The 23,716-nt window shown below is 48.0% G+C and overlaps 1 protein-coding gene across 7 annotated transcripts in view; it reads right to left on the reverse strand.

Moving 5' to 3' along the window:
* The window catches only part of SLC14A2 (solute carrier family 14 member 2), a 177,733-nt gene that overhangs the window by 22,603 nt on the left and 131,414 nt on the right, over window positions 1-23,716 (reverse strand). For all 7 annotated transcript variants that reach the window (XM_032311289.1, XM_032311284.1, XM_032311283.1 and 4 more), the window contains exons 4-10: window positions 23,518-23,707; window positions 18,790-18,918; window positions 14,605-14,797; window positions 10,288-10,435; window positions 9,093-9,227; window positions 7,308-7,357; window positions 6,634-6,808 (exon numbers count right to left, since the gene is read on the reverse strand). In XM_032311289.1, coding sequence (XP_032167180.1) covers window positions 6,634-6,808; window positions 7,308-7,357; window positions 9,093-9,227; window positions 10,288-10,435; window positions 14,605-14,797; window positions 18,790-18,918; window positions 23,518-23,707 — 1,020 coding nt within the window. The remainder of the gene's footprint in view (window positions 1-6,633; window positions 6,809-7,307; window positions 7,358-9,092; window positions 9,228-10,287; window positions 10,436-14,604; window positions 14,798-18,789; window positions 18,919-23,517; window positions 23,708-23,716) is intronic.

Raw genomic sequence — 23,716 nt, forward strand, 5'->3', positions numbered from 1 at the left:
CTAGAAATGTGCTCTTCTCCATGGATTCCAAGTCTACCTGCTTATCAGTCCCACTTAGTTACTCTTGCTCTATCCTCCGAAGTACTACTGAGTAAGCTGACTTCTTCCACATGCTTACTCCACACAGCAGACAGCCATTTACGGCTACCTTTCTTTCTTCAAGCCAAATATAACAGTGTCATCATCTTTCCTGATGAAACAAGGGGCTTCAGACCTCATTCACCCAGCTTGGCCTCACCTAGCATGTCCTCCATTGCCAAAGACTCTTTCAAGGTATGCTACACATTTTTTTTTTCTCTTTGTACTTTCCCCTCCTTTTTCATCTAACCTATTCTCAGAAGTGACTCCTACAACTTAAGATGCAAATGATTGATCATGCTTACTGTGTTACCTTCCCAGCGCTGTTTACATTTTAACAGGTTCAAAGCCTTGAACTGAAAGGATGGCTGGGAATGTTTGGGTATCAGGTAACGGCAAGATAGATAAGAGACGAGGTACAGAAATTTTCCTGGGACCCTTAATGTCATGCTTGATACTTTTCCTAAACTGAAGACCAATCCAACCAGATAATTCACTCAAAATAATGAAACTGGTGCTGTGAACTTCCATGGTTCAGGCAATCTGTGCTGTTACCCCCTTCTTCACCTCAGGTGAGACTACTGGCCAGATGAATTCCCATAAAATGAATTCCTTGAAGGCAGAAACTAAGCTGATTCTTTCCTGGCCAAGCAGCGTCCTGAGTAACATGTTAACAGTTCCTCATACATGTCTTCTAGATGAATGAGTGAATGACGTCAGACAATAAGGCAAAGTTTCCAAGGGGCTGGCTCATGAAAATTGGCAAGTGGCCTCAGGCACAACAAAAGAATAATATAAACAGACATGGAGATTCAAGATTCAAAATCCCAAAGATTTTCTGAAATGAAACACATGATTTTTGAACTAAAAAATTCAAGTCATTTCTTGAATTGAAGAAAAGAAAGGTTACTGTTGGGATCTGAATTGGTGGCCTGGAAGATCAGATGGAGGAAGTATCTTAAAGCAAAGCAAAAATACAAATGGTAAAAAATTGTGAAGGAAGCAAGCAACTTGGAGCAGAGGTCGAGGAGACTGAGTATGTGGATAACAGGCATTCCAGAGACAGAAGAAGGACAAGATGGAGGGAGAACCAAATCTTAGAAGAAAAGCTACTGAGCTGAAGAAAAACTTGAGTTTGCAGACTGAAAGGCAGGTCTGCTGAGACAAGACACACATTTAGGCTTGACTTAATAAAATTCCTGAAACCCACTGGAGAACATCTTATGATCTCTTAGAAAGAAAGAATATGCTATTTATAAAGGAAAAAGAATGAGATTGACATCAGTAATTTGTAACACCTGGAAGCCAGAGAAGAATGGAAGGACAATGACTACAAACAGCTGAGGGAAAGTCTGTGGCCCAGGGATACTCCCCTGGCCAAAATGTCACTAACTTGCAAGGGAGAAACTTTGTGGATGTTCAGAGTCAGAGAACATGTCCCCCATATTCTGTCATATAGTATTTGAACAAAATACTCAATAGTCAAACAGGAATCTAAAAAAGTACTAAATGAATCAGAACAAAGACCATGAAATAAGGGAAGGCGAAGAATAAAGGAATGGTGATGAAAGGTAACACGTCCACTCTACATAGTAAACTCCAAATGAACAATGATAGAATTACCAGGAATCTGGGGCACAGGGGCCCCATAAGGATTTTGGCAAAAAATAAGAGGCAAGGGGAAAAAAATTAAAAAATGATAAATAATCTCAGCAAGATCCAGGGGTGGGTAAAACTGGAGAAGTGAGTTGTGATAAAAGTAAAAGTGGGGATTCTGGGGGGTGGGGAGAAGAGTGAATGTAATATATAAGGCCTTTAGTTCCTCAGGGTGGGGAAGGAGCATCAGAGAAATGGGAACTCTTGTCATAGTAAACTATTGACATCTTGTTTTTATATGATAGAGAAACATACTTTTGATCATGAGTGTTGGGAGAGAAGCAGGACCAACTAGTGAAAGGGAAAAGAATGGTAGACTTCCAAAATAAACAAAGGGAAGAAGGAAAGAGGTAGTAGCATGATCATACTTGCAAAATGAAGAAAGTCAAAAGCCAAAGTAGTAATAGCCGATACACAATAAAAAATAAAGCAAGGCGGAAGAAGTAAAACTAGCATATTGAAGGTTACACTAAATAGAAAGTGGCTAAATTACCTATTCAATTACAGAAACACTAAGATTAGTTTAAATATAAAACATTGCAAATGCTATTCTTAAGAAAGATAATTAAAAGAAAATGATAAAGGTTGAAACAAAGGGTTAAGAAAACATTAGGAAGAAAGTAGGTATGGCAACATTAAGACCAGATAAGTTGGAATGAGGTTAAAAGCATGAACAAGGATAAAATAGGTAGTATGTAATAGTAAAAGATAACATTAATGAAAAATCAATGATAGTCATTGTATAGGCACCAAACAATATAACTGATACATATATGAGACAAATGTTACAGAAATGCAAGAGAGTTTCACGAAACTCTACATTTATAGTTGTTGTTTTTTTGTTTTTTGTTTTTTGTTTTTGTTTTTGGTATGCTCCATGCTGGGCCCAGTGTGGCACTTGAACTCATGACCCTGAGATCAAGATCTGGGCTGAGATCGACAGACATTTAACCAAACTGAGTCACCCAGATGCCCCATAATTGAATTTTAATAAACCCTTTTCAGAATTAAGATCCCATAGACAAAAAAATAAATAAGCACATAGAAGAATTGAATAAGGCAATTAACAAATCAATTTAATATGTATTTCCTTCAAATCAAAAGTTTGCACTTTGCATTTCCAAAATCGACCAAGTACTTGTCTACAAGAAGAATTCATATAATTCTAAAATAAAGGTTTTACAGGCCATCCTCTCTGCTCATAATAAAACTAGATATAGAGAGTTAAAAATATAAAAGATCCCAAGTGCTAGAAACTAAGAAATCACTCTTAAATAATTTTGGGGTCAAAGAGGAATCAAGACTAAAATTATAAACTATTCAAAACTGATCAAAGCAGAATACTTTATTCCCAAACCTATAGCACACAGCTATAGCTATACTCAGAGGAAAATTAATGGCCTTAAAATGCCTTTGTTTTTAAAGGAGAAAAATCTAAAATGAAGAAACTTTACATCAATTTTAAACATGAGGAAAAAGGAACATTTAAATTTGAAAAAACATGGAAAAAAAAACCCAGAAAAATAAATCGATAAAATAGAAAACAAACCAGAATTGTAGATAGCCAGTAAAATGGATGAACCCATCACAAACTTGATTAAGGAAAAGAGAGAGCCAAATTCCATGAATAACAGTAGGGTAACAATGTTTTAAATCTAAAGAAAATGGATTATTCCCTAGGAAACAAACTGAAGTTTGATCAAAAAGTTAGAAAACTTGACTATGTCAGTTAACATAGTAGAGATTGAAATATGAGTCCAGATTGATGATTTGAAAGTACAGCAGGACAGCATCACTTCACGGCCGACAGCAGAACTCATCCATGGAGGAGAGCAGATGGAAATGGTTGGGGGGGATGATGAGGTCAGAGGGAAGAAATGAGAAGATCTGGGGAGGGGACAGTGGAGAGAGGGAGAGGATGGTGTGATAGGGACAATTTCAGACAGTACCTCCTCTACTGCGCCCTGCTGCCCAACATATTCCTACTCTCTTTAATGACTATATTCAGCCATATTTATGTTCAGCTACCATTTGTATAACCAGGAGCTGCTATCCAGAGTCTGGGGGGATCACAGCAAAACAGCTGGGATGTGTACCCCAAAGCTCTTCTCCCTTCTCTCCTGGTGGCTCACTCCTGTGCAACCTCATGTTGGTGGTGTCTCTCTGGTTAAGATTCCTGCCCCTACATATCTATCCTACTCATCAGTGGGATGGGAAGGCTCTGGTGAAGGCAGGACAGGGTCACTCCAGGGAGCTCTCCAAACTGCCTACCACTATTTGGGCTACTTCAGAGGACATCTGGGCATCTGTCCATGGCCCATGGGCAGGGTGAGCTGCACAGGGCTGACTTTTCTTAGAGGGGTGGGGATTTTCATTTCCGCCCCACCCTTGTCCATGCCCACAAGAGAGATGCAGCATCTGCTTGCCAGATTGGCTTAATAAGATTTGTTCTGCTCCAGAAGGAGCTTGTTTGACCACATTTGGGAAATACTATCGATTTTCTGCTTCTTAGCCCCAAAAGATGTTTTTTAAAAACACTTCCTTACTCCTGGACAACATCTCTTGGCAAGTGAATTCAGTGATTGACAATATTTCATCCAGGCAGTTCTTTCTTATTTCAAATTAGTAGATGTTTTTCTATTTTTATGTAAATATCTGGCCATCTTGATCATAATGCATTATAGAATTTCTAAGGCCCTGTGGTTTTTCCAGACCTGCTGGACATGAATTTTCCTTTTCCTGAATCACTTAGCTTTTATCCATTTTTCTTCCCATGAATTTGGCAGCTGGCAACACAGTTAACATTTAATTTCTACAGGGATGGAAGTGGGAACTTGGGAGAAAAAAAGCAACCCAGACACCTATGACCAAAGTGGGACCTTGTTAATGACAGAGACGTGGGGTGGGAAAGAAAGGCAGAGGAGAGAATCTTGTCCAAGTGAATGGAAAGGACTTTTTATATCCAGTTTTCCTGTCCTGGAAATCCAATATAAAGCATGGTTAAAATCCAGCTTCTGGGTGCCTGGGTGGCTCAGTCAGTTAAATGTCTGCTTTTAGCTCAGGTCATGATCCCAGGGTCCTGGGGAGCCTGCTTTACCCCTACTCCACCCTGCTTATGCTCTCTCTTTTTCTCTCTCTCAAATAAATAAAAATCTTAAAAAAAACAAAACAAAACACAACAAACCCCAGTTCCTATCAGATCTACTTCTTGGGGTGGAGAGTCTCATGGGCTTAAAGGAAAGGAAAGTAGATTTCTGGGCACAGTTTGTCCGTAATGAATGAATGGGGCATCTAGTTCTGTTAACTCTTATTAGAATATCTGGGGGGGGGGTCCCCTCCCTTTTGGGTAATTGAGCCCTGTCTGGAAGGGCTGACATCCCTGTTCTCCGCAGACCACTTGCCCTTCACACTCCCCTCTAAGCCTGGGGTGTAGGAGCCTCCCTGCACACTGCGTCTGCGCACTGAGCTCAGTTTTTCCTTCCTCTCGTGGTGGTGCAGCTGCCCGCAGAGGTGGAAGCAGAGTGAGGGGCCTGGGGAGGGGTGGTTCCCAGACACTGCTGGGGAAGGAGGGCCTGGTTGGAAATGGCAGCACCAGGTCAAGGAGCCTCGGAGCAGATCTTCCTGATTCTAGTCATACTAATCTCACCTTCCTAAAAATCTTCCACTGTTGTAAAGAACTTGGCAGCGTCCTTTGGACCTGTCCTCTGCCCACCAGCTCCGAACCGTTATTGTGGCGGGCATCTGTGTCTGGCATTGGCACACCTGGGCTTGTGGGCCGAATCTAGTTTCCTTGTTTCATCAAGTCTTGGAACACAACCATGCTCATTCACGTATATGTCATCTAAGGCTCTTTTATGCTACAATGACGCAGGGGAGTCTTTGCTAAAGACACTGTAAGGCCTCCAGAACCCCAAATATTTACTTTTTGACCCTTTCCAAAAAAAGTTTGCTGAACCCTCATATACATTTAAATGGAGACTGAATGTAAGTTAATGACTGTAATTGGGAAGTCAAGTTATGAACTTCATGGATAATTGTCCTTCTACTCAGGTTAACCATTTGTTTCAAGTATCACAGAACCTCATAAAGCTTCCAACACCCACGGGCAAATAGGACAATGAGATACACTTCTCCAGCTTTTCACACACTGAGCTCAGATACTTTTCTCAACTGGGAGCTCTGCACAAAGTTGCTGGTTTGACTTATACTGAGAAATGCTTATCCCTCATATTTTTATCCTTTATAATAAAAGCCATATATGGGATTCTCATTTTTATGAATTGTTTCCTGCTATGAGATATCATCTTGCCTGTACTCTGACCACTGAATATTCGAGACTGCCTATTTAGACAGTCCCAGTGCTCTAACTGTCCCTGTTCTGATTTTAAAACTCTTATTAGGTAAAATTCCTCTCTCTTATGTGACACTGGGCATCCTCATCGGCCACTAAGTACCTTCAATTCTTGGCTTGTATCCCTTGAATTCCCCTGTATCCCCTGAATTCCCACCCGCTCTGGGTCCGCTTGGGAACCCCTCAGCAAATTCAGTGTTACAGCATCTATTATTCAGCTAAACATGCCACGAAGACCATCTTCCCAAAAGACTAAGGAGAAATGTTTTTGTTTGAAGACAATGACATTGAAAGCACACGCCTTACTTCTAACCCCACAAGCTCACGCCAACTTCCTCTAACCTTGTACGTGGATAGTTACGGCCACTTGGGCAGAGAGAGAAAAATCAGCAAAAGGGAAAGGGAGATACAGGTGTGTTTGGTTCTAACAGGTGCCAGGAGAGCCATGGAAGGGGAGTGCTGCAGCCGGCTGACCCAGAGCTGAGACCACAGGGAGCAGAGACTAGGTGCAGGCAAAGACCGTTTCTGCCTAGAAGTGGGCTAGTCACCGCTGGGGGACTTCTCCTCTTCACTGCTCTTCGCTTTTAGGTAGTAGATGCGGTTGGCCTCCGGGTAGGTGACTTTGCTGAGTGGGAGCTTATAGATGGCCGGGTTGTTGGTCGTCAGGAGCAGGAAGGTGAGGGTGGACAGGCAGAAGGCCCAGGTGCCGGGTGGCACACCAACCTAGAAGAAGAAACGCTAGGGTCTGAAAATGGTCCTAGGCTCCAGGGGCCCTGGGGGAGAAGGGTGTGTAGGATGTGAGGATGGGGATCCTTCTTCCCTAGTGATGACATTGGATTTTGGGTTCATAACATCCGAGGAGTTGGTCTAGGAGTTTGAGATGTTGGTACCTCAGGACACAGTCAGAATCTTTCAATAATGGAGCTGAAAATCAGCCTGGGGATCATTTCCCACATCCGGCCACACACAAACACCTCCATCCGTCCATCTAGGTTCTCCACTGCTGGCTGTATCACTCTCTGGTGCACGCACAGCCAACCCCAACATACCTCAGAGGCACAGGCATGCAATTGCCAGTCCTTCTCTGGACAAACCTGGATAAACCTTGACAGAGGCATTGGGTGGATACTAGCCACCACAACGACTCAGGGTTCTTCCAGAAACTGCAAATGTCCTAAAGCCCTGGCTGGGGAGGGACATGTTTGGGAGAATCCAAACTTACCACCGACATGATGTTGGAGAGGGCTGCTCCCATGTATGCACAGAACAGGGCTGTGGAAAAACAAGGACCACAGAGTCAGCTTCCCAGGGTCTGCCCTCACGCCTCCCCAAAGGCAGGGGTCCCGTTCTGTCTTCAGCAACCTCAGTGTCGGCAGCACACCCTGATATCTGGCATAGCTGCACAACATGGTTATGGTAGTTATCTATGTGGATAGGTGTGGCAATCTCCCGCCAGACCGTGTGTTCCCAGGGCAGCGATGAAAGCCTTCTAGCCCTCCCTCACTTCCACGGGGAGTCCGCACTTCCATACATAGCGTCAGGGGTCAGTAAGCATCTTTTGCTTGTCCAAACTGACACTGGGGATGGTCTGGCCCAGCTGGGTGGCCGGATTATTATCTGTCTCAGGGTTGAGGGGTCAGATTATGTGAGCCCCCAATAAGTCCTCCCATCCAAGATTCTGAGCAGCTATGATAGACCTTGTTGGACCCGCACCAAGTCTCACCAAGGCTGGACCTTACTGGTCCATGATCTTGCCTTCAGGAGCCAGGCATCTGAGTTCACCCCAGGATATGGCCCCTAGGACAGTGAGGGGAGCTCATCCACACCCCCATGCCTTTGGACAACCTCCTTCTGCCCCTTCACCTTTGTTCTTTCTGTTCCTCTGTCCAGAACACCTTCTCTGCACCCCCCCTCCCCTGTACCTCCCCAATTCCCATCCTGGAAGTGTTGAGATAAACCCCATCCTCCCCCCGAAGCCTTCCCAGATGGTTCTAGCCACAAGAATCTGCCACTTCTCTGAAGGCCAAAGGCAGTTACAGTCTTAGCCTCAAAATATCTGGCACTTTTGACTTGACAAATATTTACCAAGCCTACTGTCTCCCTGCTGGCTGCTGAGGGGAATACAAGGGACATGGGCGTCATTTACAGTCTCCACACATGAGGGGGGAGAAAAACAACAACAACGAAAATGTTCTTCTGCCCTTTACTGGTCTCTAGTTTTGCTTGTTAAAGTCCTGCTGTTTCCAGAGAATATAAGCAACTTCAGGGTGGGAAGACTGGTGGGAAGATGGGGGCTGGGGTTTGAATCTTGCTTCTGCCCTTAATTGATGTGTTCCATGCCAAGTTCATGAGCCCTTCTGGGCTTCATTCCCTCTGCCATAAAATGGGCTGACAATCTATGCCTGGTAGTGACCTTGGGAGGACTGAGCTCACATGGGTGCTGGGATGCAGCTATAATAAGGCCCCTAGCCCATTTCCCTTGGGACAGCACGCTGTTTACTCCATGGGAATCAAGCTCCCACAGTCCGATTTTCTGCAACCTCACTGCTCCCAAGCACGTCATCTCACTGGGTCTTTCCAACAATCCTTTCAGACACCACAGCCTTAACAGTTGTGTGATTACTTCTCTTCTGCTGGATGTGGCTTCATGAGGATGTGGTCACCATTGCATCTTCCGTGTCTAGCCTAGGGCCTGGCATTTAGTGGTGCTCTGTAATGGGTTGTGTGATGAAAATATATTACACCAGGACACAGACACTAGCACATGAGGAAATGCACGTGTGATAGCCTTGTAAACTTCCAACACTGTTGGGATAGCAGTAAGCATGGTTGTGGCTCTAAATGGCAGAAGAGGAACCTCAAGGACCCTGGTATTAGGACCCAAGCCACAGGTCCTTGTATCCCTGCTGTTGAGTTCTGATTCGTGGCTCCATGGGTTTCACATAACCAAGTAGGGAGGGAAGGAACAGCAGAGTGACACGGCTGCCATCTTTCCCCAGATACCCACCACAGACGAGGGCCAGCAGGTGGGTCTGCCAGGTGAGCGCATAGAACATGCCCCCGATGGCGATGCAGGACAGGACACAGTTGTAGCTCCAGAGTCCCATGTAGATCGTCTTGAAGGGCGTGGCCACCGTCAGGGCTGTGGGACAAGGTGTGTTATTTCTGGCCAGTTCCCGGTCCCAGCACAAAGGCCACCTCATGGGTGGTGTCAGGTCTCAGGGTGGCCTCATCTTGCCATTATCCCCATCCTCCTCCCTCCTCCCAATGAAGAAGCCTCTACAAATGGCATCTGGTCTTCAGGAACCAGCAACCAGAAGACAGCCGTGGTTTCCAACCTGTGTTTTGGAGATTTCATACAGAGGTATGACTACTTCCAAGGTGAGGGGAGATCAAGGTGTTGGGATTCTAGGCCTTCCCCACTCCTTTGGCCACAGGAACTGCATTTTTAGCCAGAAAGCTTTCAACTGAGAAAGGTCTGCTTCAAACAATTGGGGAAAAGTATGTATGTACACACATAGGCACAAGGAGATAGAGAAATATTACAGTGAGAGGGTAGAAGGCAAACAACAGGTGAATCAGGTAAAGAATGTATGGGGTGCTTTGTGTACCATTCTTCTTTTTGTAACTTTTTGATAAGTTTGAAGTTTTCAAAGAATTTTTTAAAGTTCTGCTTCCAAGATGTTTTTGGCAAATATTGGAATGAGTCAACAGGATCCTGGTCCCATATGCCTAATGCCCATTTCTGGGGCTCTGCTGTCCATCTAGCCATATATAGGTGCGTGTACATACATACACATACATGTAGAAATGGTAAATCACATTTGTCAGATAGCAACACAAATTCTGAGGAATTATTTTCCTTTAGTTTCCTTGACATTTCGAAGAGTTGGGCCATTTATAGCTCTTGGTCTGCTGCTGCTCTTCTCCTCTCTGAGCTCCCCTCCTGCCAGACACCAGCTCCCGGGGGCTCAGTAGCAGCCAATCAGGTCTTCGGCCCCTTGTGTCTCTCTCCATATCCTGCTGTGGCAGTCTGCTCCCTTTGGAGATTCAAGAAAGGGAAGAACACATCCCTACCCTTGACATTGTTCACAAACATCGGTGAAGATCATAGATCTAGAACATTTGCCACGTGCAGGGATGGAATGACCTCGGGAAAATGATTCCAAAGCTCTCCCTGCAGAAAGGGGACCGTGTCCTACCTGCCAGCATCCCCACGATGGAGCCAATGGCGGCGTGCAGGCAGATGAGTGGCGAGGAGATGAACAGAGCCACCAGGAACACGCCGCCCGTCCAGGGATTGTCGCAGCCATACACCTGGCCGACTCCGACGGGGATGGCTTGTAGCAGCTGCAAAGTCAACAGAATCGGGTCACTGGAGCGTGGGCACAAGCTGCAAAGACCAGGCTTTAGGGTCAGGATGGAGCCGTTCCTGGTGGGGCTAATGGGATGGAACCGGCCTGGGGCAGCGCCAGTACACCCACAGGTAAGAGAACTTGGGAGGAAGGACGCCAGCTGGAACAAATCGCTCTGCACTTCACCACCTAGCAGGCATCTGGCATTCCCCATGTGAAGCAAGGCAGGCCCCCCCAACACAGGTGCTTCTGAGGGACACATGGCTTCTGTTCTGAGGGGAGAAACTTTGAGGGGACCAGAGGGCACCTCCTCTCTAGACTGCCATTGGGGGTTTGGGGGCACTAAGATATTTCCACTAGACTTTCTGAAATCCTACAAGTATTCCAGGAATATTGGAAACATTTTAGGTCATTTTGATGATTGCCTTAATCTAAGGTCTCCAGCTCACTGAGAGCCAAGGCCAGGCTAAAGCCTCTGAACTTGACCCCTAGTCTACAGGTGGTTGCTGTAGGCTCAGTTCTACCTCGGGTGTTGTGGGGTTCTTGGAAGGAGGAGGGACTTCTCCTGCTCCAGAAGCTTCTAGCACTGCAGAAAGGTAACATGTGCAACCTTGGAAAACAGAACAAAGCCAACTTCCCTGAGCCTGAGAGTCCTCCGCTGGGGGGGGGGGGGGGGGTGTCAATGGAGATGGTTAGCTTGACAGCCTGGTGGCCCTTTTCTGCGCATGCTGAACCATCCCCATCCGACAGAGGAGGGGAAGAAGGAAAGGAGGGAGACTGGCAGACGAGGCAGGGCGCTGGCCTGGGAGCTGCCTTCAGGGGCCTCTGCAGGAGCTCACGGCTTGATGGTGAATGTGTCACTTCTTCCTGCAGGGCTCTGGTGTCTGCCTCTCTAATGGGAGGAGGCTGCCTTAGCAGATGATCTTCCAGCTTTAAAATTCTGCCGTCTCCACTCCATTACTAGGTGATGTGACCTCTTTGAGGGCGGGGCTTCTTTATGGCTGGGTGCACACTAGCCTCATATATGTGTACTGAGTGGCCCAGCAGTTCCCAAACCTGGCTGTGTGGTGGAATCATCTGGAGATTTTTTTTTTTTTTTAAAACATATAATGTATTATTTGCGCCGGGGGTACAGGTCTGCGAATCATCAGGCTTATACATTTCACACTCACCATTGCACATACCCTCCCCAGTGTCCCTCACCCAGCCACCCTAACCCTCCCTCCCCCCAACAACCCTCAGTTTGTTTTCTGAGATTAAGAGTCCCTTATCACCTAGAGATGTTTAAAAAAAAAAAAAATGATGCCTGGCTCCTCCCCAGCCTTGTGACTTAACTGGTATGGGCCTGACCAGGGCCTCAGGAGATTATCACGGGCAGTGAGTTTGGGGACCCCCGGGGTTAGTTCCACATGACCTACTGTAGGTGCTGGGAGTTCATTGGACCTCTCCCTTGGGGTGAAATTTTGGACTTTGTAACAATCTGACTTAATTCTGGAGTCAGTCTGATTTCTTTAGAGGATAGTGTCTTGAGCTTTTAAGCTTTACCCATCCTGTGTCCAGATGGGTGGCCTTTCAGTCACCGAGCCCCATTTGGGGCAGAGCTTATAGCCCTGGGCCGGCATGACAGCATGGGGGTGCAGCTTACTTAAGGGAGCCCCGAGAAAGCTTTGTGCACGTTCAGGGAACAGCTTCCGGCAGGGAAGGGGTTAGAAGTCTACTCAGTAACTGCTCTACGACTTCCCCACGTCTGAGGAATGCAGGAGGGGGTTCCAGCTCCCCCCTTCTCCCTGGGAACACAGGTTTGAAAGGCAAGCAGTCAAGAATGAGAGGAATGAGGGACAAGTAGCCTCCGAATGGAGCCGGGGTTCAGAAAGCTGCTTCCTCTGCTGGATGCCGGGATCCGTATTTTAGCTTGGTGAACTGTGGCCCCGGGACTGCCTCCCTCCCCCTCCACCTGCTTTCCAACACTCTGGGGTGAAGGTGGCAGTCGGGTGTGCATGGAAATGTACTGAGCACCGGCCTCCTTCCTACCCCCTACCCCGGACGCTTCTCCTGTAAAGACGACAGTTTGGATGAACAAAAAGGAAGTCATTCTCGTCATTATTTTAAAGAGAAGGAGGGAAGGGGTGTTGGGCTGTGGATGGTTTGGAAGAAAAGGAGCCGGGGGTCAGAGCAGTGGTGTGATGGGCAGCTTGGATGGGGAGCTTGGATGGATTTGTGGATTTGTGGATGACGTGGATTGGTTGGCCTGCCACTTTGTAGTTACGGTGAAGATGAACAAGAGGCCCCTCTTGTCTGTGGCTCTCCCCCATCAGCTGTCCCCTTGCTGCCGGACTGCAGAGCCTCACAGTGTGTGGCAGGGAGGTGGGGGACGCCGGGGCCCTTCCCTTTGGCAGCGCCACTTGGAGCCCACCTCGTGTTTAGGGCTTAAGGACAGAAGGGTCTGTGTCTCTAAGGCAGTGTGCCTAACTGTCGGACGAGGACCACTGGCGATCCTATCAGAGTTAGGGTTTTGCCCCTGCTCCCATCTCTGCTGTTTTCCACGGTAGAGGCTGGGCTTTCCTTTGAAAGCCGGCTCCGTGCTCCGGCCCCAGACAAAACTTTACAAAGACAACATCTTTAAAAAAGGTTTTGTGTGGTTGGCAGCAGCATCTGCACGAGGGGTCTGGGAGTCTTTCCTGTCCCGAGAGGCTGCGGGTCAGAATGTAGCCCAGAGCCGCGCTCCCTGCCCTGCCCTAGAAGCTGTGGTCCTGGAGCTGAGCCCCCTGGGGGTTTCAGTACAACTAGATACAGTCAGTACATCTGGACAACAGGCTCGGCTCCGAAATCAGGTTGTCCCAACAGTACTGAAGACATGGGGTATGTCTGCAAGCATTCAAAAGGCAACCATGGAAAAGATATTCTGAATGACTCTAGAAAGTCAAGCCAGAACCAATGGGGGAAAGATGGAGGGGGTTGGATTTTGGGGGAAGGTAGAGAACACTCCAGCACTTAGTAAAGACACCCAACGAGGGCCGGACTGCACGGGGAAGCAGAGGGTTCCCCTCACTGTGGGGGCTCCGGCCGAGGTGCCCGTGCTGCCTGGGACGAGGCAGTGGCGCTCGCAGCCTGGGCTCTGCAGCAGGCTGCCTGGGTTTTACGCTCGGGCACAAGCTGCAGTTTGACCCTGGGCAACGAATTGGCTCTGCGCCTCTGTTTTCTCATCTGGGAATGGGGATAATGACAGTACTTACAGCACTGGGCTATCATGAGGGCTGGTTAGACGAGTTCAGAAGCCGAGGGCTTGGAACAGTGTCCGGTAAGTAATAAACCTGCCCTCGTGTGAGCGCTTAGCTTTCTCTATTGTGCATCAACAAGGCCAAAGGTTACAATTCTATATATTTAATCTTACGTTAGATTTTTGTGACATCTCTTTATCCCCAGTGTCTAGACATCAGTAGAATAAATAAATATGTACATTTATGATAGGTGGATGTAAAGCAGAGTTTCTCAACTTCAGTATTATGGCATTTGGGGCTGCGCAGTTCTTCGTCGTGGGAAGAGCTGCCCTGTGCGTAGCAGGACGTCTGACTGCATCCCTGGCTTCAACCTGCTCGATACCGGGAGCACTCCTCCCCCTAGTTTACACAGTTTGAAAAGTATCTGCAGACATTTGCCCCGCTCAGGAGGAAAAATCAGCCCTGCTTGAGAGCCACTGAGATGGAAAGTACGTGAAAATTCATCCCCATCTTCTACGGATAATATCTTTAAAATCCTAATTTTAAATATTCATTTTGGTGTCTTGCCCCTCCCCCCAGCCATCTAGTATTTCTCCCTGAACCCCACTGCTGCGTAGCATCAACTCGGCACTCGTCTGTGCACTTGTTTACTGTCTGTGTCCCCGTGGGGAGTGTGCACTGCAAAGGGGCAGAGAGGCTGTTGTCCTTTTACTCCCCGTGGACTCCTCGCATCCGATAATGTCCCGGCACATGTCGGGTCTTCAGTGAGGGTTTGGTGAAAGAGTATAGGGAGCTGGCATGGCCCTTCCCTGTCCTGCCCTTGTCCAGGGCCGTCATCTGGAGCTGCATCTGGAGAAGCGGAGAGCCTGGGTAATCCACAGGCTGGTTACGGAGAAGCTTATGATGGAAGCAGGGGTCCCAACTCAGCTGCCGCTGGGGAACTTACCAAGGGCATCTCCATCTCTGTCCAGGTGATGTTGGGCACTGAAGACATGGGCTCCACCAGCGTCGTGGGGAAGAAGAGGTTGTAGTGGCCAGTGGCTGCCAGGTACAGGGTCACCGCCATGTTGAAGGGCAGCGTGAAGACCGGGAGGTCCCACCTGCTGAAGATGGAATTCAAGGCACTGGAAAGAAGTGGGCTGAAGATGAGAGGGACAAAGGTTAATCTGTGCTCATCCTATCCTTAGGTTTATACCGTCTTGTTGGGTCTGGCCACAGTGCCACCCACTATCCCCTCTCTTTGGCATGGCCATTCCCGACTCCTTTGAGACTCTAGTGGTCCAACTCATCTGGAACTGGGAATCCAGTGTTTGATTTAAGGTGACTCTTTGAGAAGCAACATTTTAAAGTGTTATAATTTGTTTTGAATAGAAACATTTATAAATTAAATATCTCCTTATTTCTTAAACCAAAAAAACCAAACAAAATGTCATCCTTAGAAATACCATGGATTGCCTTTGGATCATCAGGATGGACAACAGCTACTCTCTTGGGCTGTGATAACATTGTAGAAGTCTGTCCTCGTGGGAGGCAGCTGCTACGGCATGTACAGGTCATGTGCGGGCTTGGATTCAGCTCAGATGTTCTGAGCTACTCTGGAAGCCACCCCATGAAGACAGAACCTTCGGTGGTTTGTGTCCTCTCTCTTCTTGGCCTCTTCCTTGGGAAGAGCATGCATTTTGGAGGCAGACCGAGCTGGGTCCAAATCCTAACTATTACACTTACCAAGTGAGCAGCACCAGGCACTGAAGCTCCCGAGCTGTACTTTCCTTCAAGGGACCAGCCACGGGAGACCCCTAACCCCCCGCATCTTCCACACTCAGCAAGCTGCTGGACGAAACATGAAGGAGTCACGTGATCTGGCTGACTGGTCTCCCCTCATGACCATGAGTCTCCAATGGGCATTTAAGACTGCTTGAAAACCCCACCACACAGCTCTAGCAAATGAACTCTCTAGCTTGCTGAGACAAATATTTCACATTTTCTCCTTTTTCCTCAAAACTTCACCGCTTCCCTTTAGTTTCAGAATTTTGCTTTACTTCTTTGAAGGAACAGAAATGATGAGATGGGAAATGCTTCAATTTCCCAACCATGAGCTCCATACACTCCAATGGCCCGGCTCCCACACCTTCTTCCTCTCTGCCTTTGGCACATCATGAGAGTGTCCCTCCTTTATTTTGCCAATATATTTCAGGATCCAATCCGTCTTCAAGACTTCAGTACTGCAGCTTCAGTCTCTCCTCTTTCTCTAGATCATTCTCGTAAGTCTAGAGCAGGCTTTAGTATCTTCTACCTGTAAACATTCTCCTCCTCTAACCCGATGTCCCCTCCAGAGAGTTTGCCCCATTTCTCCACCACCCTTCACAGCAGTTACTGCTCAAAAGATTGCTGTGCCCTGTCTTTCTACCCCCTTTCTTTTCCGAACCCACTCCAATCCTGTGTATGTTCTCCCCATGCCACAGAAGTGGCTCTGGTCCAGTTCACCAATGACATCTATCCTGCCAAATCCATGACCATTCCCTGCTCCTGTCATTTGACAGCCGGACACTCCCAATGGGATTGAAACACCTTCTGTTTGTGCTACCACAACTCTGCCCTTTCTTAGCTTGCTTCTTGCTTCTCCAGCCACTCCTCATGACCTCTTCTTTGTGGTTATTCCCCAACTCTGCTAAAGGGAATCCAAATATTGGAAGATCCATCCTATGGCTCTGCCTTGGGTCTTCTCTTTCTTAATTTTTACTGGGTGATATCCTTGACTCCCATGGACAAAATACCTTCTGTATGCTTCTGTCCTCCAAATCTTGACTGTATCACAAAGTTCTGGATTTGTACAACGACTTCATAGATGTTATGTAGGACATCTACATAGATGTTCATAGATGTTGCTTCGTCAACATCTCTCCTTGGAAGTCTACAGCCTAATATATCCGAAAGGACTCTTGATTTGTGCCATTTCCCACCACCGACCTGTTTCCCTCTGTGTCTTGTCCATCAAGCCAGGTGCTTAGGCAGACTGAAGGAGTACAGGGAATCTTCTTTGCTTTCCTACCCCCAGTACTCCGTAGCCTCCCAGCGAGTCCTATTGCCCACACCTTCCTTAAAATACACTCTAAGCCCAACCATTTCTCCCCGCATTCCTGTGTATCACCCTTGTCCAGACCATTCTCAGTTCTCTGTGGGTTCCTGACGATGCTGCCAGCATCCACTCTTGTTCCAGTTAAAATCCTTTCTCCACATGGCATGAGTGATTTATTTAGATTTAAGTCATATCCTATCACATCTCTATTTAAAACCCCTTTAACTGCTTCCCATCACAGTTGTAATAAAAATAAAAAAGTCTGCTGGATCTTCAAAGCAAATGGGGTCTAGCTCTCGCTTCCTTCTGCCCTCACCTCCTGCCACTCCTTCGTTCACTGGGCATGACCCACCCCCGCCCCCGACCCATGGTCTTGTTTCCTGAACACGGGCACTCCTCCAGTTGGGGTCTGCATCAGATCGTCAGAGGGCAGCTGCCTTTTATCATTTAGGTGAAATCGCCCCCGTTCCCTCTACATAGTGGCCTTCCCTGACCACTCACGTCTGGAATCACTGGACTCACTCTCTGTCCCGCTCACCCTGTTTTGCTTTCCTCATGGCACTAATCAAATCTTGACAAGATCTTTTTAATTAATTACTTGGGGACATTATTTCTATCCTTGTCAAGAAGAACATAGGCTCCAAGAGGATGGAGACCATCTCTTGTTCACAAGTATCCCCAGCATCTAGAATAGTCCCTGCACATAGCAGGCACTCAGCAAATATCTGTTGGCTAAATCTGGAAAATGGCACTACTGATACCTACCTAATGGGCTGGATTTTGGGTTCTACGCGACTAGATTAGCGAACACACTGGAATCACCGCAGAGTTGGGTGCTGGATGCTTTTTTGTCTGTTAAGTTGGGGCATGGGGGTAGGGGTGGGGCACTGTAGACAGACGGCCACTGGGGACAGAGTGCCTGTGGAACTTGCTCAGAGATTTCATCTGTGTTGTTCTAACCCAAATGTGTGCGAATGAAGACAAGGTCTGCTACCCCAGACATAAGGGCAGGTGGGGGCATTGAAACCCCCACAGAGATGACTACTGTAGCTTTTTGTTCCAGTGGCTTCAGAAAGACAGAAACCCTAAGAAGAAACATAAATTGCCCAGAATGCTTAATGTAATTCATTTACAAGCACTACTAAAAAGTAATAACTCAGTACTTAGACTAAATTAAACTAACTGGTTTTAGTAACATCAGGAACCAAGGAAAGCCATGGACTTCTTAGAGATGTTAAAAATTAGTCAGCCTGTCTCAGAGCCACAGGGTACAAACTGGAGGATGCAGGTCCCTTCAGGCTCCTGCCCTCTGAGGCTGGCAGGCCTTCAAGTCAACCCAGCCTCAGGCACCACAGAGCAGCGGAGAAGGGATGCAGGTGAGCTAAGGCCTAGCCCGCCCAGGCTCCTCAGGAATACTGGTTCCCAAGACCCTTCCTCCTGACTTTTTTATTCCTTTGCAAAATGATGTGATTGCACAGCAGGATCTTGACTAATGCTTCTCGTTCAAAGCTTCTGTGCTTTCATTATAGACATTCTGCTCCAAGAGGGATCCTGTCCCAGGTGAGTTTTTAGCTTTTCTGTCTTGGTCAGGCCACGGTTTAGATGATTCCCATGTAGCCTGGAGGCTCTGGGTTCATCATCAAAAACTTTGTAAAAGTATGACCTGGGGCCAGTTACTTAACCTCTTCATGTCTTGGTCTTCCCTCCTGTAAACTGGGGACAATAGTAACCTCACCTGACTTAGTTCTGTGCCTGGCTTGTAGGAAATCTGCAATAAATGTTAGCCTTTATTATTAAAACTATCATTCAAGGAAGATTATTAGCACTATAAAAAACCTGTGCTCATTGCTGCTCTAAAGGGTTCCTGTTATTCCAGAATAAAAAAATGATCTGCTGTATCGCAGTCACATTCGTGGATCTTCACTATGTCCTGTGGGACAAGCCAGTCTGACGAGGAAGCCCTGGGCTCCAGGGGGTCCAGGTCCCCGTCCAGGGGAAGATGTAGGCACCTCAGGGCCCCGTGGGTCTGTGAGCAGAAGGAATGAGGTATCTCACCAGGTCATGGCCGTGAAGGTCACAGGAAACAGAAGCCACCAGTAATAGTCCCACTTCTCAGAGAACACGGCCAGGAGCAGTCCTACCAGCAACCCATTGTACCCGTGGAGGCCGGAGGCGATGGCAGACCTGGGCAGAGGGGAAGAGACAGTTTGCATTTTAATTTGGTGGTGCTTGTAGGGCCCCCTTGGGACTCCCAGGAAAAAGTCAGCTTACTCCTGATTCTGGGCAGTCTCGCGGCTGCCAGCACCTTCTTACACTTGGTCTTAACCAAAAGGCCGAGAAGCGATTGCCAGCACCTTCCTAGATACGCCCCTCCCCACAGCCCCGATTACCCTTGCTGTTCTAGAATTAAGTCTTCTCACTGTGTCTGAGTTCGCTTCTTAGCTTCTCAGGGGTGTCTCGGACTGCTAAGTACAGTGGGGGATCTAACAGAAACCTGAGGTATGACACTGGGGATGGTGTGTGTGTGTGTGTGTGTGTGTGTGTGTGTGTGTGTGTGTGTATGTACAGGAGACAGTGAGAAGGGAGGAAGAGAAAGAGGAGGAGAGAGTGCATTCTGACTGCAGACTGCATTGTGTGAGCTGTACTTGTGACCTGCCCTCCCTCCAAGGACGACAGTGTGTCCCAGCGTGGAGGAGCTGAGCCCGCTGGGGCTGTGTTCGTGCCTCTCCCCTCTGCAGGGCAGGGAGAGGCCCAGAGGAGGGGAGAAGCCGAGCCCGAGTCTACTCTCTCTTCGTTTCATCAGGGAAGTCTATGCGCACCTAAGCCTCTCTCCCGGATGCTAATGAACACTGCCCTTGATCCTCGCCATAGCTCTGCTGGCTGGGAGAAGGGAGTGGGGTGACCGAGGGACCAGGCAAATCACTGCAAGACACCTGTCTGAGCTTGAGCCTTGTCTCTGTCCTTGACTGGAGGTTGCCCGCTGGAGCTCGTCTGTCTGACAGCATTGTAATAACAGACACCAGTGTCTGTCTGGTGCACAGAGGGCTCTAGGCCCTGCCTAGTCGTGGAATGCACGTATGTGAATGCTAGAGTGAGTTCTTCACCGAGTGACCATGTGTGCCCAGCAGAGGCGTCTGGAAGCAGGAGCTCCCTGAGAGGGAGGGAGGGAGCTCTGGCGAGAGGAGGGCTCCTGCTGGGCAGAGGCCATGGCTTAGGTCTGGAAGGAAGGGAGCTTTCAGCTCTGCAGAGGCCAGGAGATCAGCTCAGCCGGATGGGGGAGAGTGCGAGCAGCTGGAGGGCGGGAGGGGACGTCATTACAGAGTTGCCAACAAGAAAAGCCGAACACATGGCACTTGTGGGGGGACACTGCATGGGACATGGGACAGTAGGTGGCCTGCTCCTGAGGCTATGAACATATGGAGCAGCTGGAGACGGGCGGGGGTTGGGAGGGAAGACCACTGGCGCTCAGAATGTCCCCGGGACTAGAAAATCTATCTGAAAAGCAGAAACTCATGTTTGGGAAAAATACTTATTTTTAGATGTGTTTGCCTTTATCTACATTTTCCCATTTCTGTTTAGTGTTAGAATTTAGTACTTTTTTGGTTTTAATACCAGTTGCTTCAGGCAAACTGAGCAAAGACGCCTGGCCCCTCCTGGGAGCTGGCCTGTGGCCCTAGGGACAGAGTGTAGGGGGAACAGTGAAAACAAGGGAGTCCAGGGGAGACAAAATCAGGGCCACATCCAAGGGCTCCCTCCACAGCTGCCCCTCCCTGGAGATGTCCCCTCTCAGAACACCCCTCTACCAAACCTTTGGTGGCTTCTGGGTTTGGTTGTCAAAAACGAAACCATTAGCTCATGTCCCACTCTGACCATCAAAAACATTAAGGTAGGTTTAACCCCAAAGACAAAAAGGTCTTCATTAGGACCACGTTCCTTCAGGACAGTGAGGCATTAGTGTTGCTGACCTTGATGAGTTCCTCTCTCTGAAGTGCAGTGTCTGGGCTAGAGGGGATAATGTAGCAGGGATAAGGGGAGACGAGGGGCTAATGCAGGAGGTGGGGAGTAGGACCGGTGGACAGGAAGTAGGGGAGGTCATGGGAATGGGGGTAGGGGAGTAGGGCTGGCGGTGAGGGTCCGGGGTGGTTATGATTAGAACACGCAGCTGTGTCAGTGCTTTCTTGGTGAAGGCAGGTTCCTTGGAAGGATGTGCATGTGAATACGGAGTAGGGCACCTGGACCTTTGACCTGATGGTGTAGAACACGGTGCTGACCTATCAGCAACTAAGCTGGGGTCTTTTCTAGGCATGGTAGTAGAATACGGAGCAGTCAAAAGGGACTTCCTGTCCTGAACATGCTTAGAACATGGCCAGCGAGAGAAGCCTCAGAAAGCAATTAGAGAACCATCCCATATACTTATTGAGGTATGTTCTGGGCTTGTCCAGTGAGAAAAGAGGGTTCAGAGAGCACTGAGGTAATCAGGGGTGGCTCCCTATAGGAGGGGGGCTTGAAAGGATGGCAGGATTAGATAGGCAGAAGCGAAAGTGCTCGACTGGGAAGAGTGGGATGTTGAGTGGGAGATGTGGGGGGACCCAGCGGAGAAAGCTTTGGAACCCAAACTGGCACACAGTTGTCTTAGGGAAAAGTCTGGGAGGATTAGGCAGGCGTGGTGGGTGTCTCCGCTGCAATCCTGAGGTCCATGAAGCAGCTTTTTGAATGGCCTGGCAAGTTGACCAGTAGATTATGGTTGGGAAGAAGGTCAGAGAATCAGACTGTCAGCATAGGAAGGGACTCTGGCTCCTTAAAGGTGAGATAGTAAGTCGCAGCTCTCACCGATGAGGACAATGGGGCCAGAAGGGGAAGCCCTAGCCCAGGGTCACATAGCTAAAGAGGCAGTAGGCTGGACAGAGTTCAAGTGAGTTTTACCAAACGGTGATGAAGCAGTGAGACGAGTTAATCCTGTCCGGGGCCCAGTTCTGTGCTAGCTGCCCGTGAGATGATAAGGAGGAATAGGGAAACTACTGGTTGAAAAAGAAACACAAAACCCTGGCTGGAGCCCATTATTTATGTCACACACCAGATCTTCACCCCAAAGAATTCAGCCTCTCAGCATCCAATTTGGAACGGCCTCCTGGCTTGCTGGAATCAGCGTGGTCCCCCAAGGCCACCCGAGAGGTGCATGAATGGCTTCTCAGGGGAGACAAGTTGACTCACAGATTTGATCTTGGTGGCATCTAGATGTCGGTGGGGGGGGCCTGAAGGAGGTGTGGTGATGGTCACCCCACAGTCTGCTCTGATTACACCCCACTCTCTGGGTTTACCAGGGAGCCTGTGGCCTTGCTGTCCCTGCTGTCTATGTGACAGGGCGAGCACTCACCTCAGCCTGGAAGATGCAGACCATGGGTCCCAGCTCGAGCCCTGCCACCCCCTGACTGGCACCCTGGGTAAGCGCCTGGCCTCTCCCTGCTATTGTTCTCTTATTCATGAAGTGTGGATCCTCTTACCTTCACTTTCTGCCTTGGGCAGTGGCAGTGAGAATCACATGAAACAAGGCATGACAGTGCTTCTCAATCTTTTTGACAGAAACCCACAGAAAGGAGGGAATATATCTGGTAGCATGACCTAGTTCTCTCTCTGTCCCCTCCATACTTCCCCCACAAACACAACATGTCCCACATTAATGAAACAAAAATTTTGCAAAATATCTACTATATATGAAAGACTCTATTTTAATTTATTCTATTTTTTTTAATTTTTAAATTTTTAAAAATTTCTTTTCAGTGTACCAGAATTCATTGTTTATGCACCACACCCAGTGCTCCATGCAATCTGTGCCCTCCTTAATACCCACGACCAGGCTCACCCAACCTCCCACCCCCCGCCCCCTCAAAACTCTCAGACTGTTTGTTTTTCAGAGTCCATAGTCTCTCATGGTTCATCTCCCCCTCCAATTTCAATGATTTTAATTTTTAAAAATGCTGTTGACAATTAATTCATGATCCACAAATGAATGCATGACCCCCAGATTGAAAAACACTAAGAAAGCGGGCAATCCCAAACGTCTCTGATCGTCAGGAGTACCCAGAAGGATATTGTTAAAAACACTCCTTCCCAGACACAGGGAGTGGGACTATCTGAGGGAACAGAAGTGGTTGGCTGAAGAAGACACATTTCTTAACAGTCAGTCCAGGTGATTCCAGACATCAGGAACGTTTGGGGCATGGGCCACAGTCTGAGGAAATGCTCCCTTATATAAAATGCTACTTGTTCTTGTTCCTGAATTTTGTGGCCACCAGTATGGGGGTGGGGGGCGGTGCTGCCTCCTGCCTCCACTCTGCGCTCTCTCTTCTCTCTCCCTCCTCTCTCCCAGATCCCATGTTTGCAGCTGAAAGGTTGCCCTCTCTCATCTCCTACCAACACTCAGAGAGAGACGTCTGTCTTTTCTGAGCTCTCCAGTATAGGGTCTCTTATTATTCTGGGACATTTCTTGCCTCAACTAGACTGTAGGCTCCATGAGAGAGCCTCTTAAGTGTTGCTCTGCATCTGCCTTCCAGGGAATGTTTCCAGAAGGATCTACAGTCAAAAGAATTCTAGTGCTGTCACTTACTTTAAGCACAGGAATAGTTTCATTCTGTTTAATTCTACAGAGAACTCCAGTGACTGGTTCAAAGTTGATCTTTGGGAGACTCTGAGCTGGCTGGTAGGATAAGGTTGGCTAATCACTCACGTAAACACTTCTCTATCTGTCCACCTCAAGACCCTGCGACCACCGGGTCAGGAACCTACCTGTCCTGGTTCAAGGCGAGGGCAGTTAAGGTTGAGACCACTGCCCCTAGGCCCCCAGTAATCGTCCACCAGGGATTCTGGATCAGGAGTCCTATGAAGATGATGAGCCCGCTGAGAGGGTTGTTGACAAACATCACCTGGGCAGCCCCCCTCAGGACCCAGTCCGTGAACTGGATGGTCAAAGGCTTATCTGAAAGAC

This window comes from Mustela erminea, chromosome 13 (assembly GCF_009829155.1).
Source record: "Mustela erminea isolate mMusErm1 chromosome 13, mMusErm1.Pri, whole genome shotgun sequence".
NCBI classification, from domain to species: Eukaryota; Metazoa; Chordata; class Mammalia; order Carnivora; family Mustelidae; genus Mustela; species Mustela erminea.